This window comes from Fonsecaea pedrosoi (assembly GCF_000835455.1).
Source record: "Fonsecaea pedrosoi CBS 271.37 unplaced genomic scaffold supercont1.1, whole genome shotgun sequence".
NCBI lineage: Eukaryota > Fungi > Ascomycota > Eurotiomycetes > Chaetothyriales > Herpotrichiellaceae > Fonsecaea > Fonsecaea pedrosoi.
In genome coordinates this window covers 4,181,505-4,195,601 of record NW_013550615.1, presented here as the reverse complement: position 1 = coordinate 4,195,601, position 14,097 = coordinate 4,181,505, and the positions used below count along the sequence as shown (strand labels likewise).

The window sequence follows — 14,097 nt, the reverse complement described above, 5'->3', positions numbered from 1 at the left end:
GTCAAGCTGGATGTCCCGAGGCCGCAGGCTCCTCCCCGGAGGACGCCTTCTGGACAGAGAGGTGCCACCTAAAGAGGAAATTCCGCCGGCGATGCCAATTTCGACAATCTCGGTCTTTTTGTTTGATTTGCGACATTCTGGAGGGAGTCAGCTCACAGATGTGCAAATGTGGTTGACACTTGACGCCGACCTGGTGTTTGTGAAGCCAGCTGCAAGGGAAGCGGCACTGGCGAAACGATCGACTTAATTCTGGGTGTCTTGGGGGAGTAGTACAGCTATAGTAGGAAGGTAAGACGCGCTAGTCACATCGTAACTAGTTAGGCGTAAGCTATAGTGACTTAGCTCCGAAAGTGGCCCTGGTCTATACCTAGTTTGGCTATAGGAACTCCCCGGGTGTCTCCCAAACTGGGATTCGACTCCTGGCAACGCTGCGTGATTGCGAACCTTTGCTTCATGTCACTTGTGTGTGCCGTCTCCAAAGTCCCGCGAGTACGTGCGTAAGTATACACTGGCGTAACTTATGCTTCCTCGACTTTGTGGGATGGAGAGATGGTTGAAGTATAAGGAACGACGAGAAGGCCGGCGAGCGTCAAACAACAGGTCCGCACCTCACCATAACACCTGCACGACAATTGGCTCCTCGTTGGGTCAAGAAGCGTTCAAGGTCATTGGTCCAAGACTTCCCCCGTTCTTCTATACGGGGTGGCTGACACGGTTAAAGAGGCCGACACTTTCCCGGGGTGAACCGGTCACGATAACTTAGCTACGGATTGGTTGTCAACAATCCTAGATTCCAGTACGGAGTAAGTTGTTCCCAACAAGAGCATATATGCGGTAGTTATCCTTGGGATCGGGGCTGATGGACCAGCACGGTACGGAGTAGCCTGCAGCAGGCCACCCGTGACGGTAAAGCGACTCCGGGGACCGGGCAGCTTGGATACCCGATCAGCGAATTGCCTCGCCGGTAAAGCGACGCCTTTATATCCCCAGGCCGGGAGTCCTGGCGGTGTTGCCTGTTTTGTCAAGCTTTGAGAGTGCGAACCCACGCCTGCTGGCCAAGTTGCGGGAGATCGCTAGGCCGAAGAGTTTGGTAGATCCCCGTGGGGAAAGAATGGGGAAGCCCGGAGTCGTCGCCCTGGGTAGAATGCTCCTTTTGTGTATATAGACGGTCACACCACCCCCTAGCAGGAATATCCGGTCGATCTCTATACACAACCCTTCAACCAGTCCTTGGCATCAGAAGACGTTGGTCGTGAAACAAGGCAGGCTTTTTCGTTGGACCATGGAGACCAAGGAGACTGCGCCTTTCGACTCGCACGTCGAAAGCTCTTCTCGCACATCCCTCGACGGCTTCGATGAGGTGGCCCCCGATGCGATCGGAGGACGCTCCGTCGCTGAGCTGCCCAAGAAGTACTTCACCAGCATTAAGCTCATTGGGTCGGTCGTAGTACGTCCATCACAGGCATCGCTCGGTGATTGCCCGTACTGACAGCGTCTCACCAGGCCTTCTCTCTCGGATACACTTCGGGGAGCTTGGCCTTTATTATGGTTGCAGGATCTTTGGAATTCATCAACGCAGAAATCGGTAACATGTCTCTCTGTGTTCGACTCAGGGGGTGATCTGGAAGGCTGACTTCCGGCGCAGGTCCCAGTCCCGATACCATTTGGATCATCCTCGCCATGACCCTAGGACAGGTCACGGCCTTTTTCACCATCGGTCGGCTTGGCGACATCTTTGGACGCCGCTGGTTCTTCGTCGGGGCCAACACGCTGGCTTTCGTGGGCTATATTGTTGCCAGTCGCGCGCAGAATATTCCCACTCTGATTGGTGGTGTAATGCGATCATGCTTCCCAGTCGCCGAGGGAGAACCGCAAGCTCACGAGGTTACAGAACATCATCAACGGACTGGGCTCTGGTATCCAGCTGTCCGGCGCCGTGGTGTCGGGAGAACTCGTACCCAACAACCGACGATTCATGTCGTACGCCATTGTCACATGTGTCTTTGCGCCTCTCACATCGGTTGGCCCTGGAATAGGCAAGTCGTTTTGTCATCACACCAGCTGGGGGACGGTCCAGATTGCTAATCTCTTGCCCGATAGCGAGGGTCATCTGCGTCAATACCGAGCAGGGCTGGCGGTGGATATACTACATCCTCGCCATCATCAGCTTTCTCGGCGCACTCATTCAGTTTTTCTGCTACTTTCCACCGAAATTCGACCAATTGCACAAGCGTGGCAGTAGGAAAGAGACGGTGAAACACCTCGACTATGTCGGCCTGGTCATTCTCGTTGGGAGTGTCACGTCCTTGCTACTGGGCATTTCATGGGGGGGCCAACGATATGGTGCGTCCCCTACGTCTGCGCAAGCATTCGACGAGTAACTACTTGACAACCATGCCCCTAACGTGAACTAACTCCGTTTTCTTTCCAGCATGGAAGTCTGCGAATGTCATCGCGACCATCGTTGTCGGCGGAGTGGGATTCATTATTCTCATACTCTGGGGTCAGTCACGCATGACGAGAAGCGAGTGGACGCAGTACTGAAAAAACTTGGAACAGAACGTTTCGGCAAGCCTCGTCACCCGGTGCTTCCTCTATATCTCTTTGCGAACTGGAACTTCGACTGCCTCACCGCCCTGGCCTGTGTTGGCTCTATGATCTTCTACGCCTCCAGCATCGTCTTGCCGCAGCAGATGGCGATTCTGTACCGACAGAGCCCGTCGGCTACGGGCTGGATCTCGGTAAGTGCCTCTCTTGAAGTCTTCTACGATGACCCTATCAATCCTTCTTGTGGCTGCGTGGCTGGTGCCCAGATCAAGAGTCGCTGACGGACCTTCAGTGCACCACATCCGCCGGCCTCAATGTAGGCTTCATCCTCGCTGGCGCGCTCTCGCACAAGATCAAGCATGTCAAATACCAACTACTGGCGGGCGCGATTTTCCTCACGACCTTTAGCGGGGCGATGAGCGCTGCAGACGGCACGAAACTCGCGGTGCCGATTGTTTTTGTCATCATTGCAGCCATCGCCATCGGTTGGATAGAAGTCCTCGTGGGGAGCGCCGGTCCACTTTGCCTCAATGCCAAAGACATTGGTGTTGCGAATGGTGTTCAGTGGGGGTTGCGGACTCTGATGTCCAGTCTTGCGAGTGAGTGGAATCAATCCCCATGACCTGATATTTCTTTTTTTTTTGGGAACAAACCACTGACCATGCCATCGATAGGTTCAATCTATGTGACCATCGTGAGTTTTTGTTGCTCATGCCGATCTTTTCCCCCCGATGGAGCTCTGTGGCTAATGTATCACTCCAGTTCACCAACCGAGTGACAACGAACATTCCCAAATATGTTGTCCCCGCGGCCCTCAACGCGGACCTCCCGGCAAGCTCGTTACCAAGCTTCCTCCAAGCTTTGACGAGTGGTAACCAGCAGGCCCTGATGAGCGTCCCGGGAGTCACGCTCGACATCATCACCAAAGCATCGGCCGCGGCCCAGACGGCATACTACAAATCCTTCCAAACCGTCTACTTTGCCAGTATCGCTTTCGGGGGAGCGGCCGTCATAAGCGCGTTGATCATGCGTGGCTGGGTGTTGGATTCCACCTTGACCCTCGAGGTCGCGCGCAAGCTGCAGAAGATTGAGGTTCATGGCGGAGACAAGCCGGCAAAGGACATCGCGGACATCGAGGAGTCGGGAGCTGGGCCAGATCATGTTCATGTCTAACGGCTGGGTAAAATGCGGCAATTGCTAGAGAGAGATATGGAGAGAGAGAGAGAGAGAGACATATAGGAGACATATGCACCGAACTGTGCGGTATCTGTTAACCATCTCGAGGCCACAGAACTAGCGGCGCTTGACAGGCGTATTAAGGCGATCACATAGTACGATCTCAGAGGCCGAGTGTTGTAATGGGCGCAGTTCTCGATAGTGGGACTCACGAGAGGTCTTGTACTTGCCCCTACCTACTGTTTGTGTGTAAACGATCAGACAAGGCCTGAACTAGGGCCTTGATGGATGAGACTGATTTAGATATATAAGATATATATTAACCTATTACCTGACACCCACTAGGCTAGGCCAGCGGCTACCCACACCACACCCCTACAACATCATTTACACTCTCACCTCACCTCTAGGTCGCGCGAAGACCAACTCCTTCCATGTGAGTTACACAACATGATGTGCATGTCTTGTGTCAGACGCGATGGTTCGGGAACCTGCACTTCTACCGCCTCGCAATCAGAATATCAGCAGGGATACTACGGTGAACGATGTTACAACAGGGATATGACCACACGAAGAGATTTCCGCCAGTGGCTCGCAGAGGTATAGTGCCTGGAGAGAGGTCTCCTGGACCAGGCAATTGAAGGTACGGAAGCGAGGGCAATTCACATGTCTCAAGGGGTAGTGACATTTGCATATCATCCTCAACAAGGCTTCGCTGACGGAGCTGAATTTTTGTCTGGTCGGAAGGGTAGAATCATGTTGGATCGGTGGCATCAACCACGAGTCGATGTCCAAGTCGTCCAGACCACCACCTCATGGTACCATTTTGTGCAAGTAAATTCCAGCCATCATCGTCTCCACTCCCACTCTCCACCACTTTCCACTCAACGTGATGAATAATGCCGACCTGCACATTCCGGTATCGAACTGTCTCCGGTGAGATCTCTTTCTCAGAGATCGACCTGCCCCAGAGAATCTGACCAAGTGAATCCTGACCATCATCAAGGTAGAAAAGGAGCACACCAGTACAAGAATATGGATCCTCGTGGTCCTCATAGGAAAATTTCAACCCGCGAAGGTCATGTAATGGAGCAGCCGAGAGGTACCACCCCCAGGAAGATGTAGGGGCATCACGGAAGGCTGGGAGAGCAGGGAGAGGAGGAATTTGTGCGAGACCATGAGGTGCTGACACGGACACAGCCCCAAGCTCAGTGATATAATCCCACTTTGACTCCAGTGCGTTATAGTAGATGCCTTGTATAATGCCATCGTCGTTGTTAACGGAATGATAATTGAAAGAGTCTTGATTGATCCGTGAGTAATAGCCAAACGTGCGAACTCGTGACCGAGTTGTCTGAATCTAGGTCAAGGTAAGCGAAAAGCCTTCTTATCACGGGTTACCAACGTACGATAAGAGCGCACTCCCCATTAGATATGAGTCTCGGACGGCGAATCCAGAGACCTCGGATGTTTTTCCCTGTATTCAGTGGAAAATAGTGTCGCATAATACCTTTCTCTCGGGCATGAGTATCGCAGGCACTGCAGATCGTACAAGGGTTCACCAGGCGATGTACACAAATATCGAGGATCTTGCTGGTTTTGCAATGCACGACAAGCGCGCAGTGTTCAGTAGGTAATGAAACATATTTGAAATGAGAGTGCAACAAATTCTCACAAGGTGTGGAAAAGAAGTTTGACGCTTTGATCGCTGGCGGATTTGGAGTGTCCCACATGAATCGATCGTAGACACTACGGGGTAATTTAGGGTATATATCTCGAAGAATAAGACCCTGATGCTGTGTTAGATGGCTTATAGGTGAGGGCCTAACAACTCACATCCGTGACACCCTCAAAGGCTGCTTCTGAAGGACAGGTTACGTTGAAAACACGATACCACGAGCTGCCATCAGAAGCAATAGTCGATATCGCTGGTCGAAAGTCCGGATATCTCTGACACCAATCTCGTCAAGTGATATTGCTACGCGGCAACTGCCAGTGCGAAGCCGACCCCTCAGCTTTCCGAGACCATCCTGATGATTGCGCCGATTACTGATGGTCGAGATATAGGAGCGCCCGCAAAGAGAGAGTGTTGATCCAAAGAAAATGCCCGAGCAGTCTATCGGGATGTTGTTTTCGGGTAGCCCTTTACGTGTTCTCTCGATCAGAGTCACGCTTTCCTTTATGGCTAAGAGGCGCATGGGCCCTAGTTTGTCCATAATTTCGAACACAACATCATCAGGAAGTCTTTTGATCAGACTTTCTCGAAATTTGTTCCTGAGGAGCAGCAAGGTGCATTCCGCTAATAGGTGCTGGTCTAAAGGATATTTGATGTTGTGTGATTTCGCCCACCATTCTCTCCGTATTGGCCTTGTAAGCATCCCAAAGGACACCAGGTCATCGGAAGTCGGAATATCGCCATGTGGGCAGATCAATGCAGATATATTCCGACAGGATGAATGACACCAGATTCTAGCCTTGGGTGATTGTGCACAAGGTAGACAAATTGATGGGCAGTCGACCACTTCGGTTTTGCGGGAGCCACGGTCAACTGCGAGCGACGATCATCAGTAAGAGACCCAATCAAGACGTGCTTCGAAGCTACTTACGTAGCTGTGCTTCCTGGCGCGAGGCTATTGCTTGGTGACACAAAACGCAAATGGCATTTGTCCAGTGAACAATGTCAACCAAATCGGACGCCATTTATTCAAGTCATAACCGCTCGAAGGAATCCGAGGATGCCATCGTCGTACGCACAGGCTACCAGGCGTTTGACAATATGGGATGAAGAGTGAGGAGGCCAATGAATCTGACAACCCCAGATCTGAAATAGGAGGGAATAGAGCGACAACAACCTCAGTTACCAAGACGGAGTAGAGTGGAGAAGGTAAAGTCTTGGCACATTTAAGTCACGTGAACATCTCACTGACCTCTTGACCGATTTGTCTTGCGTTCCCTCCAACAGTGCCTAACATCGTTTGCTTGTTTCCAGACCTGAAATGATAATGCTTTGATCTCTGTGAACGAGGACGGTCTGTCCTGTAGGTTCATCCCCTCTCTGAGCTTTCCCAAGATCTGTCAACATGGTAAGCCACCACACTGGTCCTTGCAAATTTCGACTGCTAACCTTTTGTCAAAGGCTGCTGCTACAGCCCACGCCTTCGAGCGACAAGTCGCCGATATTCAAATATCGAAATCGTACGTCCCCTCCAATCGATCGTTCCTCTGCCCTATAGGATGTATTTTGACAAAATGGGAATCTCTCTGAAACTTCTTGAAGAGACTGTAAATATTTTGCTTTCTGAAAAAAAAATTACCGAGATTTGATACAGACACACGCATACACTGAAGTGATATTGGCTGACCATGGTCACCCTGCAGTGATGTCAACAATCTGGTCATGGACTACCTGATCACCGAAGGCTATCCATCAGCAGCGGAAAAGTTTGCCGCCGAAGCCAACATCCAGCCTAGGACTGATTTCAGCTATATTCAAGAGAGGGTTCAGATTCGTGAATCAATACACCGTGGAGATTTACAGGCAGCTATCGAGCTTATAAACGACCTCAATCCAGAGGTGAGTCTCGTCCCGTCTTCCTGCTTGCACCCTTCATGATTAGATTTGTTTTCATGCACCACTCATAGCCTTCGGGCAGAGATGAGAGCCAAAACACCTTCAGTCCTCAGTATGATTTATTGGGCACAAACTTCCTTCTTCCACACAACGTTGCGTCTATCTCCATTCTAACCTGGTAAAAATAGCTCTTGGATACCGACAAAAAGCTTCACTTCTCTCTTCTCCGGCTCCAACTCGTGGAGCTGATCCGCCAAAGTTTCACTTCCTCAGATCCTAGCTTGGTGGGCAAAGCCATAGAATTTGCTCAAAACAACCTTGCACCCTACGCCCCGTTAGATGCACAATATAAAACAGACCTCGAAAGGGCCATGGCACTTCTGATCGTCCCCAAAGAATCATGGACTCTAGCCGCTGTATCGGGATCATCTGGCGCAGTGACCTCACAAATTCAAAACGATTTCGGTGCTCTGGCAGAGTTAGTTGACCCTTCATTAAGACGCAAAGTTGCAAAGGACGTCAACGAAGCAATCCTGCAGTCGCAAGATCAAAGAAGAGAGGCCAATATCAGATATCTCGTGCGAGCTCGCGCATGGGCGGAAAAACTCGCTCGCGAAAAGAAGAAAATCGACATACCTGAAAACCTTACTCTGGGACTGGATGACGAAGGGGCTTCCGGCCGTAGTCAAAACGGCCACAATGGTGACACAGAGATGACAGAAAACGGGTCCGAAGACAACGCCGTAAGTGGCGATGCTGATTTGGCCCGATATACGAACATCCCGTCATGAACATTGTCTCAGCAGTACGGCAAGGTCTACCAGACGTGGCCAAGGCATTTCAGGAAAAGATTTATCTCGGCTCCAGCTTGAGAATTTATGACATCAAGAACCTCATACAACGCAAACCAACAGGGCCGTGCCATCGACCCAGCAAGATCCAAAGCGCCAATGCCTCAATTGATCTCGTATGTTTCCCATCCCGCAGTGTTCCCCCAGCGCCACGCTAATATACAGTCACAAAGGCCGGCTCTACCAGTTCCATGTCCGACTGCTAGCGGTAAAGACAGGCGGTTTCCAGTTGAGTCTGCTAGGATCAATCCTTCTGATCCCTTTGGCTTTCTCTTTCTCCCGCCGCTTTTCCTGCCACTCGAGTAGTTCATCCCTCACAACGATGATCCATGCACCCTTGTGATAACGCAGGAGCTTCAGCACCTCGAGTTGTTCGTGGACGTCCTTCTCAGTCATGGCTGTTTGACTCGCTATCTCAGCGATGCTTGTCGAGTACTGCGACGAAGGCCCGGTGAAGCCTAGAGACGAGTGCGGATGCAGCTGTTCCGAAGTTGGTGTGTGAGAGGCTGATCCCGGGGGAGGCAGCCGCACAGGATCAGAAAGAAGCTCAATCAGCACTTCTTTCCAGTACTGTCTGTAACCCAACAAGCCAAGGTCCGAAAGGGGTTTTTCAGGCGACCCCAGCTTTCCTTCACGTTTGCTCAACTCATATGAGAAAGCAATAAGCAACCTTCCCAAGCCTTGTCGCTGATACTGCGGCAGGGTAAGAATACAAGCGACGTTATACCCTTCCGCCGACTCCTTCTCTTTGCTGAAATATCCGACAAGATGGCAACCGTATTCGTCCCGGGTGACCATACAGTAGAACAAGAAAGGGTCGACGTCGTAGTATAACGTCTTATGATCCAGGAACAGTTTTGACAGCAGACAGAGGTTTCTACACCATGTGCGCTGCCGTCGACCGTCGACCTCGAAGAAACTCACAAAGTCATCGCGATAGATTTCGTTACCCGGCGGATGGCGCAATTCGCATTTTGTGCGGTGCCTCTCGAATGATTTCTTGGAGGAAAAGTAGGATAGGCAGAACTCATCAATATACACCATGTCCACGTCGCTGAACTCCTGGGGATAGGGAGAGAAGTACCACGGTTCGATGATGTGCTTGCCCATTTGAATCTTGTTCAAGTTGCGCACGAGATGCAGTTGGGCGTGATTTTGAACCATGGAGCCACCGGTGCGAAGCTTCTCGATCTCCTCCTCCGGTTCCATGATTGGCGCAACCTTCTCCTCTGTCTTTGTGACATCGGGCATTTCCACGTCGACTCCGCCCGCTGTGCCGTCTTCATTCCCGAGCGTTGGTAGAGGCGTGCCTTCTTTGGTGATTACTAGTGAGGCATCCCCATCAGGCGCAAGTCCTTCGTCGCGGTTTTCTTTGCCGCCTGCTTTCGAGGGTATGGGTCGTTTTCGGTCATTGCCTGCCTTGGAGCTCAGGAGATCAGGTGTTGCAGAACTGGCGCGCGAATCTGTCCTTGGACGGCCGGCCTTCGTGGTGATGGACTTTGACGTGGCGGCTTTTGACGGTGGGCCTTTCGTGGTGACGGTCGTCTTCTTTTTCTCAGGCTTTTCGGGGACGGGCCATTCGACCTCCTGAGAGAGGTCGATGCGCTCGGCTGTGACCCATTCTGTGATGTGTCAGAGAGTTCCTTTAGAGAGTGCAACCTCTGCAATGCCTACCATCGAGACGCTTGTTGAACTCGACATAATGTACGCTGTCAGGAGGTTAGTTCTGAGCCTTAGTGCCTTGTTTCAGACCAGACGCAGACATACTAGAAAGTCAGAGCACCATTTCTCTGCTTGATAGACAAGATCTCCGCTTTTCTAGGCTCTCCATTCTGCCAGCCGACAAGTCAGTAACATGTTCGCGCCGCGTCAAGAAAATCTCAAAGTCACGTGCGTCATAAATCGTGAAGTTGAAGAAACTGACCTTTTCAACAAACGCCTTGACGCCAATCCTGTAAAAGAATGGGTTTCAGTATGACTTCTGCATCCAGAGACAGACAGATTCATCAGATCTGTCAAAAATTTTCGGACTTACTGCAACTGGGTGAGCGTGGCAAAGCCCTTCTCGACGGGTTCAGGTGTGCTGTTGGAATCCTGACTGCCGTCTCCGCCGGCCATGGTGATGGTACGGATGATGCGACAAAATTTATCGAAGGAATCGCGGTTTGACGATGGTTTGGTGGAGAGATGATGAGAGAAAGACGGTTGTTCGTGGGCGGGTTGTTATGTAGGCTGGCAGGTGAAGATGGGGGGGACAAGTTTTGGAGGGGAGACTTGGCTTGAATAGGCGCAAAGGTCTTTGGGTTTGCGGCCTGCTCGGCCTGTGGAGGCGTAACCGCCCGCCTGGAGGGGGCGTGTGCAGGCAGTACTCGAGGGTGCAGACAGGCGCCCCCGAGAGACACATCAACACCCACCTAAGAACCGTACACAGGCATGTCAGGCAATTACTCCAGGTAGCTACAGTACATATCTAGGTACGCCTGGTTACTCTAGGTGTGCTGGCTTACTGACTGCCTGCCTGCCAAACGTAGAGATAACCAGGTGTCAAGGGCCCGTGCTTGAATAGTTGATGGCCACGTGGTCTATCAATCATCAAGGCATTTGATATCATTCATCTAATGTCATCCAGTCATCCTTAAACCGCCGTCTTAATCTTCATCCATGGATTCCCAGCCATCTTGCACCCCTTCTCCAGCCTCCTCCTCTCCCTCTTCATCGTCGCTCTCGTCGTCACTCAGATTCGCGCCAACCAATCTCTCTTTGCCGTCTGTCTCTGGCAATTGGACTCTACCAGCAAAAACCTTTCTCACGCTCGGATTGGTGCTGATGTCCCATACTTGCAGCCGCCCCTTGCTTCCCGCCACTGACAGCCTGAAGGCAACCTCAGGATCTGGGGCAAACTGCGCCGAGAATATCCGCCCAACATCAAGATTCCTCGAAATAACCATTGCGGGTTTGTTGTTCTCGACGTTCCATATCTTGACCATCTTGTCCTCTGATCCTGTCACCAGAAGGCCAGGTACCGAAGGGCTAATGTCGAATGCACTGACAGGCCCGTCGTGGGCCTGTAATGTCCATACAGGTTTGCTCGGCTTGTCGTGAGATGTGGGAATGGTACGGGCATCAAAGTAGTGGACGGTACCGGCTTCGGTCGTGACGAAGAAGAAATTAGGATCATGAATGTCCCATTTCACTTTCTCGACGTCTGCCTCGACAACCCATTTCGGAGCCGCGGCATCGGGAGCTCTCATATCCGTGGCAACGACGGTCCGATCGTAGCTCCCACTCAAGAGGATAGTTGACTCGGTTGGATGCCAGTCCAAGGCGCACACCTTGCCGCTGTGCATTGTGTATGATTTGGCACACTTGCCAGTTTTCAAGTCCCATAGTTTCACAGTCTTGTCTGCTGATGCCGAAGCAAGCAGATTTCGATGCTGCCGATTTGCAGCCAAGGCCAACACCGCATCGACATGGTAGTCATCATTGGCCTTTGCCTTCTTTTTCTTCTTTTTCGATTTCTTCTTGCTTTTTGAGCTTTCTCCGTTGGGCTCTGGATCCTCCGGGTGCTCTTGTGGCTCTTGACCTAGTATGGCATTAGGATACATACTATCGACAACATCGAGATCCCAAATCTCTATCTCTGGGTTCATGGTCCCAATTGCCACAAAGTTCCCGTCTGACCTCGTTTCCGCGTCTTTACCCACAGGGACGTTGACCCATTCAACACACAGAGGCACAGCAGGCAGCATGATGTCGTGGTGGACGTATAGATTGTCGGCTTCATCTTCATACACGAAGACTTCTAGTTGCGCAACCTCGTCTTCTACCTTAGCCGCCAGTATTAAGTTGTCCGTAGGCAATATCTGCAACTCTTCTCTTTCATCTTCCGACTCTTCTTCTCCCACTGGCAACACAATGTATGGATCCTCCTCATGTGGCGCATGGTAAGCTAATGAGCCGACGTTGCCAAACATGGAGAATTTCTGGCCTTGTTCGTCGACAGGATCGTTGTCATAATCGTCAAGGTTATATTCTCGTAGGTCATCAGCCTCGGTCGTAGTTTGTTTGGCTGTGTCTGCGGCTTCTCCTGTGGGCACTCCAGCATCTGAGTCCTCGTCTTCCGACCCATCATCCGCCTTCGGATTTTGCGCGTCCAGAAGATCCTGCTGCGCATCTTCCAGTTGAAGGCGGGCAAGTTTAGAGATGCGGCTCAGTTCTGCTTCGTCGACATTGTATTTGGTGGGAAACTGAGCAGCAGCCCCTCTCCTCACCCACGTGGTAGCAAGTGTCATCGACATTCTGCACCGATCTGTTGTTGCGCGAAGCGACTCGCAATTTCAGTCACATATGTAGGATGGTTGTGTCCTGCAATATTTTTGGCGGCATGCAGAAAAGAGCGGCAGAATCCACGAACTTTTGGGCGGTGAAGTTAGTGTCTTCATGTAAGGCTGGGATGGATACGCAAGGCTTGCAGCTGCAGCTTGGCGAGATCTACAACTCGGCCGCGGAACATCCATTTACATTTTGCTCTTCCAGTTGTAACTTGACTAGACTCGCACTTGTCATCACGAGGCAGATGTGGGCGTGGCTCGAACCGCATGATCTATACTGGAGACGAGTCTCTACCAAAATGCATTCACATCTACATACAAAAGATAACATCGGTACGTGGCAAATCAAGCTGGTCTTGAGTCGCATGATACTTCATTGAGCTGGAGAGATCAACGTCGCAGCAACCCCGCTTTGCTCTACTTTCTTCCATCGCACCATCCGTCGCTCAGCGTCCGATCAAATCAACCCGCAAAAGGGTATTCTGACTTTCTATAGGGTGCGAGGAGATCATGAACGCCCTTGACGAGTGCCACGCCCGCGGCTTCCTTTACAAGGCCATAGGTGGCTGCAACGACATTAAGCGGGAGGTGAACAAATGTTTGTCTGGGGAACGGACGAAGAAAAGCAAGAAAAACCGAGAGACAGCCCTGGAGCGGCGGGCGAGGATTGAATCTGTGTGGGCGAAGTTCGACGAGGGCGACTATTCGGCCCTGGAACAATTCACGAAATCGAAATAAGTCGACGAAGATTCTGACCTGTTGTTCACATTCACGGTTGTTACAAAAGGGCATGCCATGGCGTTTCTTGCTTCTATACTCCAAAAAGTGTGCGCCCTGGTATCGGGCGCAATGGCAGGCACAGGGAAAAGATATTTCTCTCAACTCTTCACACCATATTCCGACTCTCTCTGCTTTATTGCTAGATACATCGACAACGTCCGCTACCTGATCCACGTTCGCGGAGCTTACTTGTTCAGTGGGATCGCAGTCGAGGATGCTTACAGAGCAGAAGATGGCTGCGGTGCTTCCACGCTAATCCGTCCTGGTCTCGCAACAACAGCCTATATAGGCAGAGCGAGGGTTCAGGGGCTTCTAGCGCTAACCTGGCCTCCGTTTCCCCTTCTGTGCGTTCACTTGCGTCCCATTGGAGTTGAACACTCATATCCGCCCAGACGATGGTTTTCCGAAAGGAACCTGGCACTGGTCCGAGAGAGCTTGTAAGAAGTGCGAAAATGGAAGATACGATATTTGATGTAATGTTCGTTCTGGAAGGCGAGATGCTGGCGGTTTGTTTGCACATTTATGGGCTGAGATCGTTTTGCGCCATTTGGGTAGATTTTCCCTGCCCAGTCGAAACTGCTGTAATCTCGGACGACGTTCTTGGTATATACTTGTTTCACATGGAGGACATGACGGACGTGAGTGACAGGCTGGTGGGCGCAGGGGTCTACCTTGCAATTGCCCACACCCACGTGACACTTCCTAAAGTGGTGAGACGATGGGCTCCACTTTGCGGTCTTCGCTCAGTTGTCTTGACGTTTACTCCGTGCGCCGTTGAGAGAGATCTGCCTGCGTCTGCTCTTACCTGGTTGAGCCTTCGGCATATTTGACAAACGTCTGT

At 51.4% G+C, this 14,097-nt stretch overlaps 5 protein-coding genes across 5 annotated transcripts; 3 read left to right on the top strand and 2 right to left on the bottom strand.

The window, feature by feature from the left end:
• Positions 1–1,282: 1,282 nt before the first annotated feature.
• Z517_01519 (uncharacterized protein) lies at positions 1,283–3,720 on the top strand (the record flags this gene model as incomplete). The annotated part of the gene is made up of 10 exons (XM_013434479.1): positions 1,283–1,447; positions 1,504–1,585; positions 1,646–1,833; positions 1,892–2,040; positions 2,105–2,343; positions 2,432–2,503; positions 2,560–2,741; positions 2,840–3,146; positions 3,222–3,241; positions 3,310–3,720. The coding sequence occupies 10 exons, from the start codon at positions 1,283–1,285 to the stop codon at positions 3,718–3,720; spliced, it is 1,815 nt and encodes a 604-aa protein (XP_013289933.1).
• Positions 3,721–6,803: 3,083 nt separating this feature from the next.
• Z517_01518 (uncharacterized protein) lies at positions 6,804–8,085 on the top strand (the record flags this gene model as incomplete). Its single annotated transcript, XM_013434478.1, has 4 exons — positions 6,804–6,806; positions 6,860–6,918; positions 7,102–7,297; positions 7,483–8,085. The coding sequence occupies 4 exons, from the start codon at positions 6,804–6,806 to the stop codon at positions 8,083–8,085; spliced, it is 861 nt and encodes a 286-aa protein (XP_013289932.1).
• A 240-nt stretch (positions 8,086–8,325) lies between these two features.
• On the bottom strand, positions 8,326–10,263 carry Z517_01517 (uncharacterized protein; the record flags this gene model as incomplete). Its single annotated transcript, XM_013434477.1, has 5 exons — positions 8,326–9,767; positions 9,820–9,854; positions 9,913–9,977; positions 10,070–10,097; positions 10,181–10,263. The coding sequence occupies 5 exons, from the start codon at positions 10,261–10,263 to the stop codon at positions 8,326–8,328; spliced, it is 1,653 nt and encodes a 550-aa protein (XP_013289931.1).
• Positions 10,264–10,793: 530 nt separating this feature from the next.
• Z517_01516 (uncharacterized protein) lies at positions 10,794–12,443 on the bottom strand (the record flags this gene model as incomplete). The annotated part of the gene is made up of 1 exon (XM_013434476.1): positions 10,794–12,443. The coding sequence occupies one exon, from the start codon at positions 12,441–12,443 to the stop codon at positions 10,794–10,796; it is 1,650 nt and encodes a 549-aa protein (XP_013289930.1).
• Positions 12,444–12,986: 543 nt separating this feature from the next.
• On the top strand, positions 12,987–13,214 carry Z517_01515 (uncharacterized protein; the record flags this gene model as incomplete). Its single annotated transcript, XM_013434475.1, has 1 exon — positions 12,987–13,214. One exon carries the CDS (start codon positions 12,987–12,989, stop codon positions 13,212–13,214), a length of 228 nt encoding a protein of 75 aa, XP_013289929.1.
• Positions 13,215–14,097: the final 883 nt, after the last annotated feature.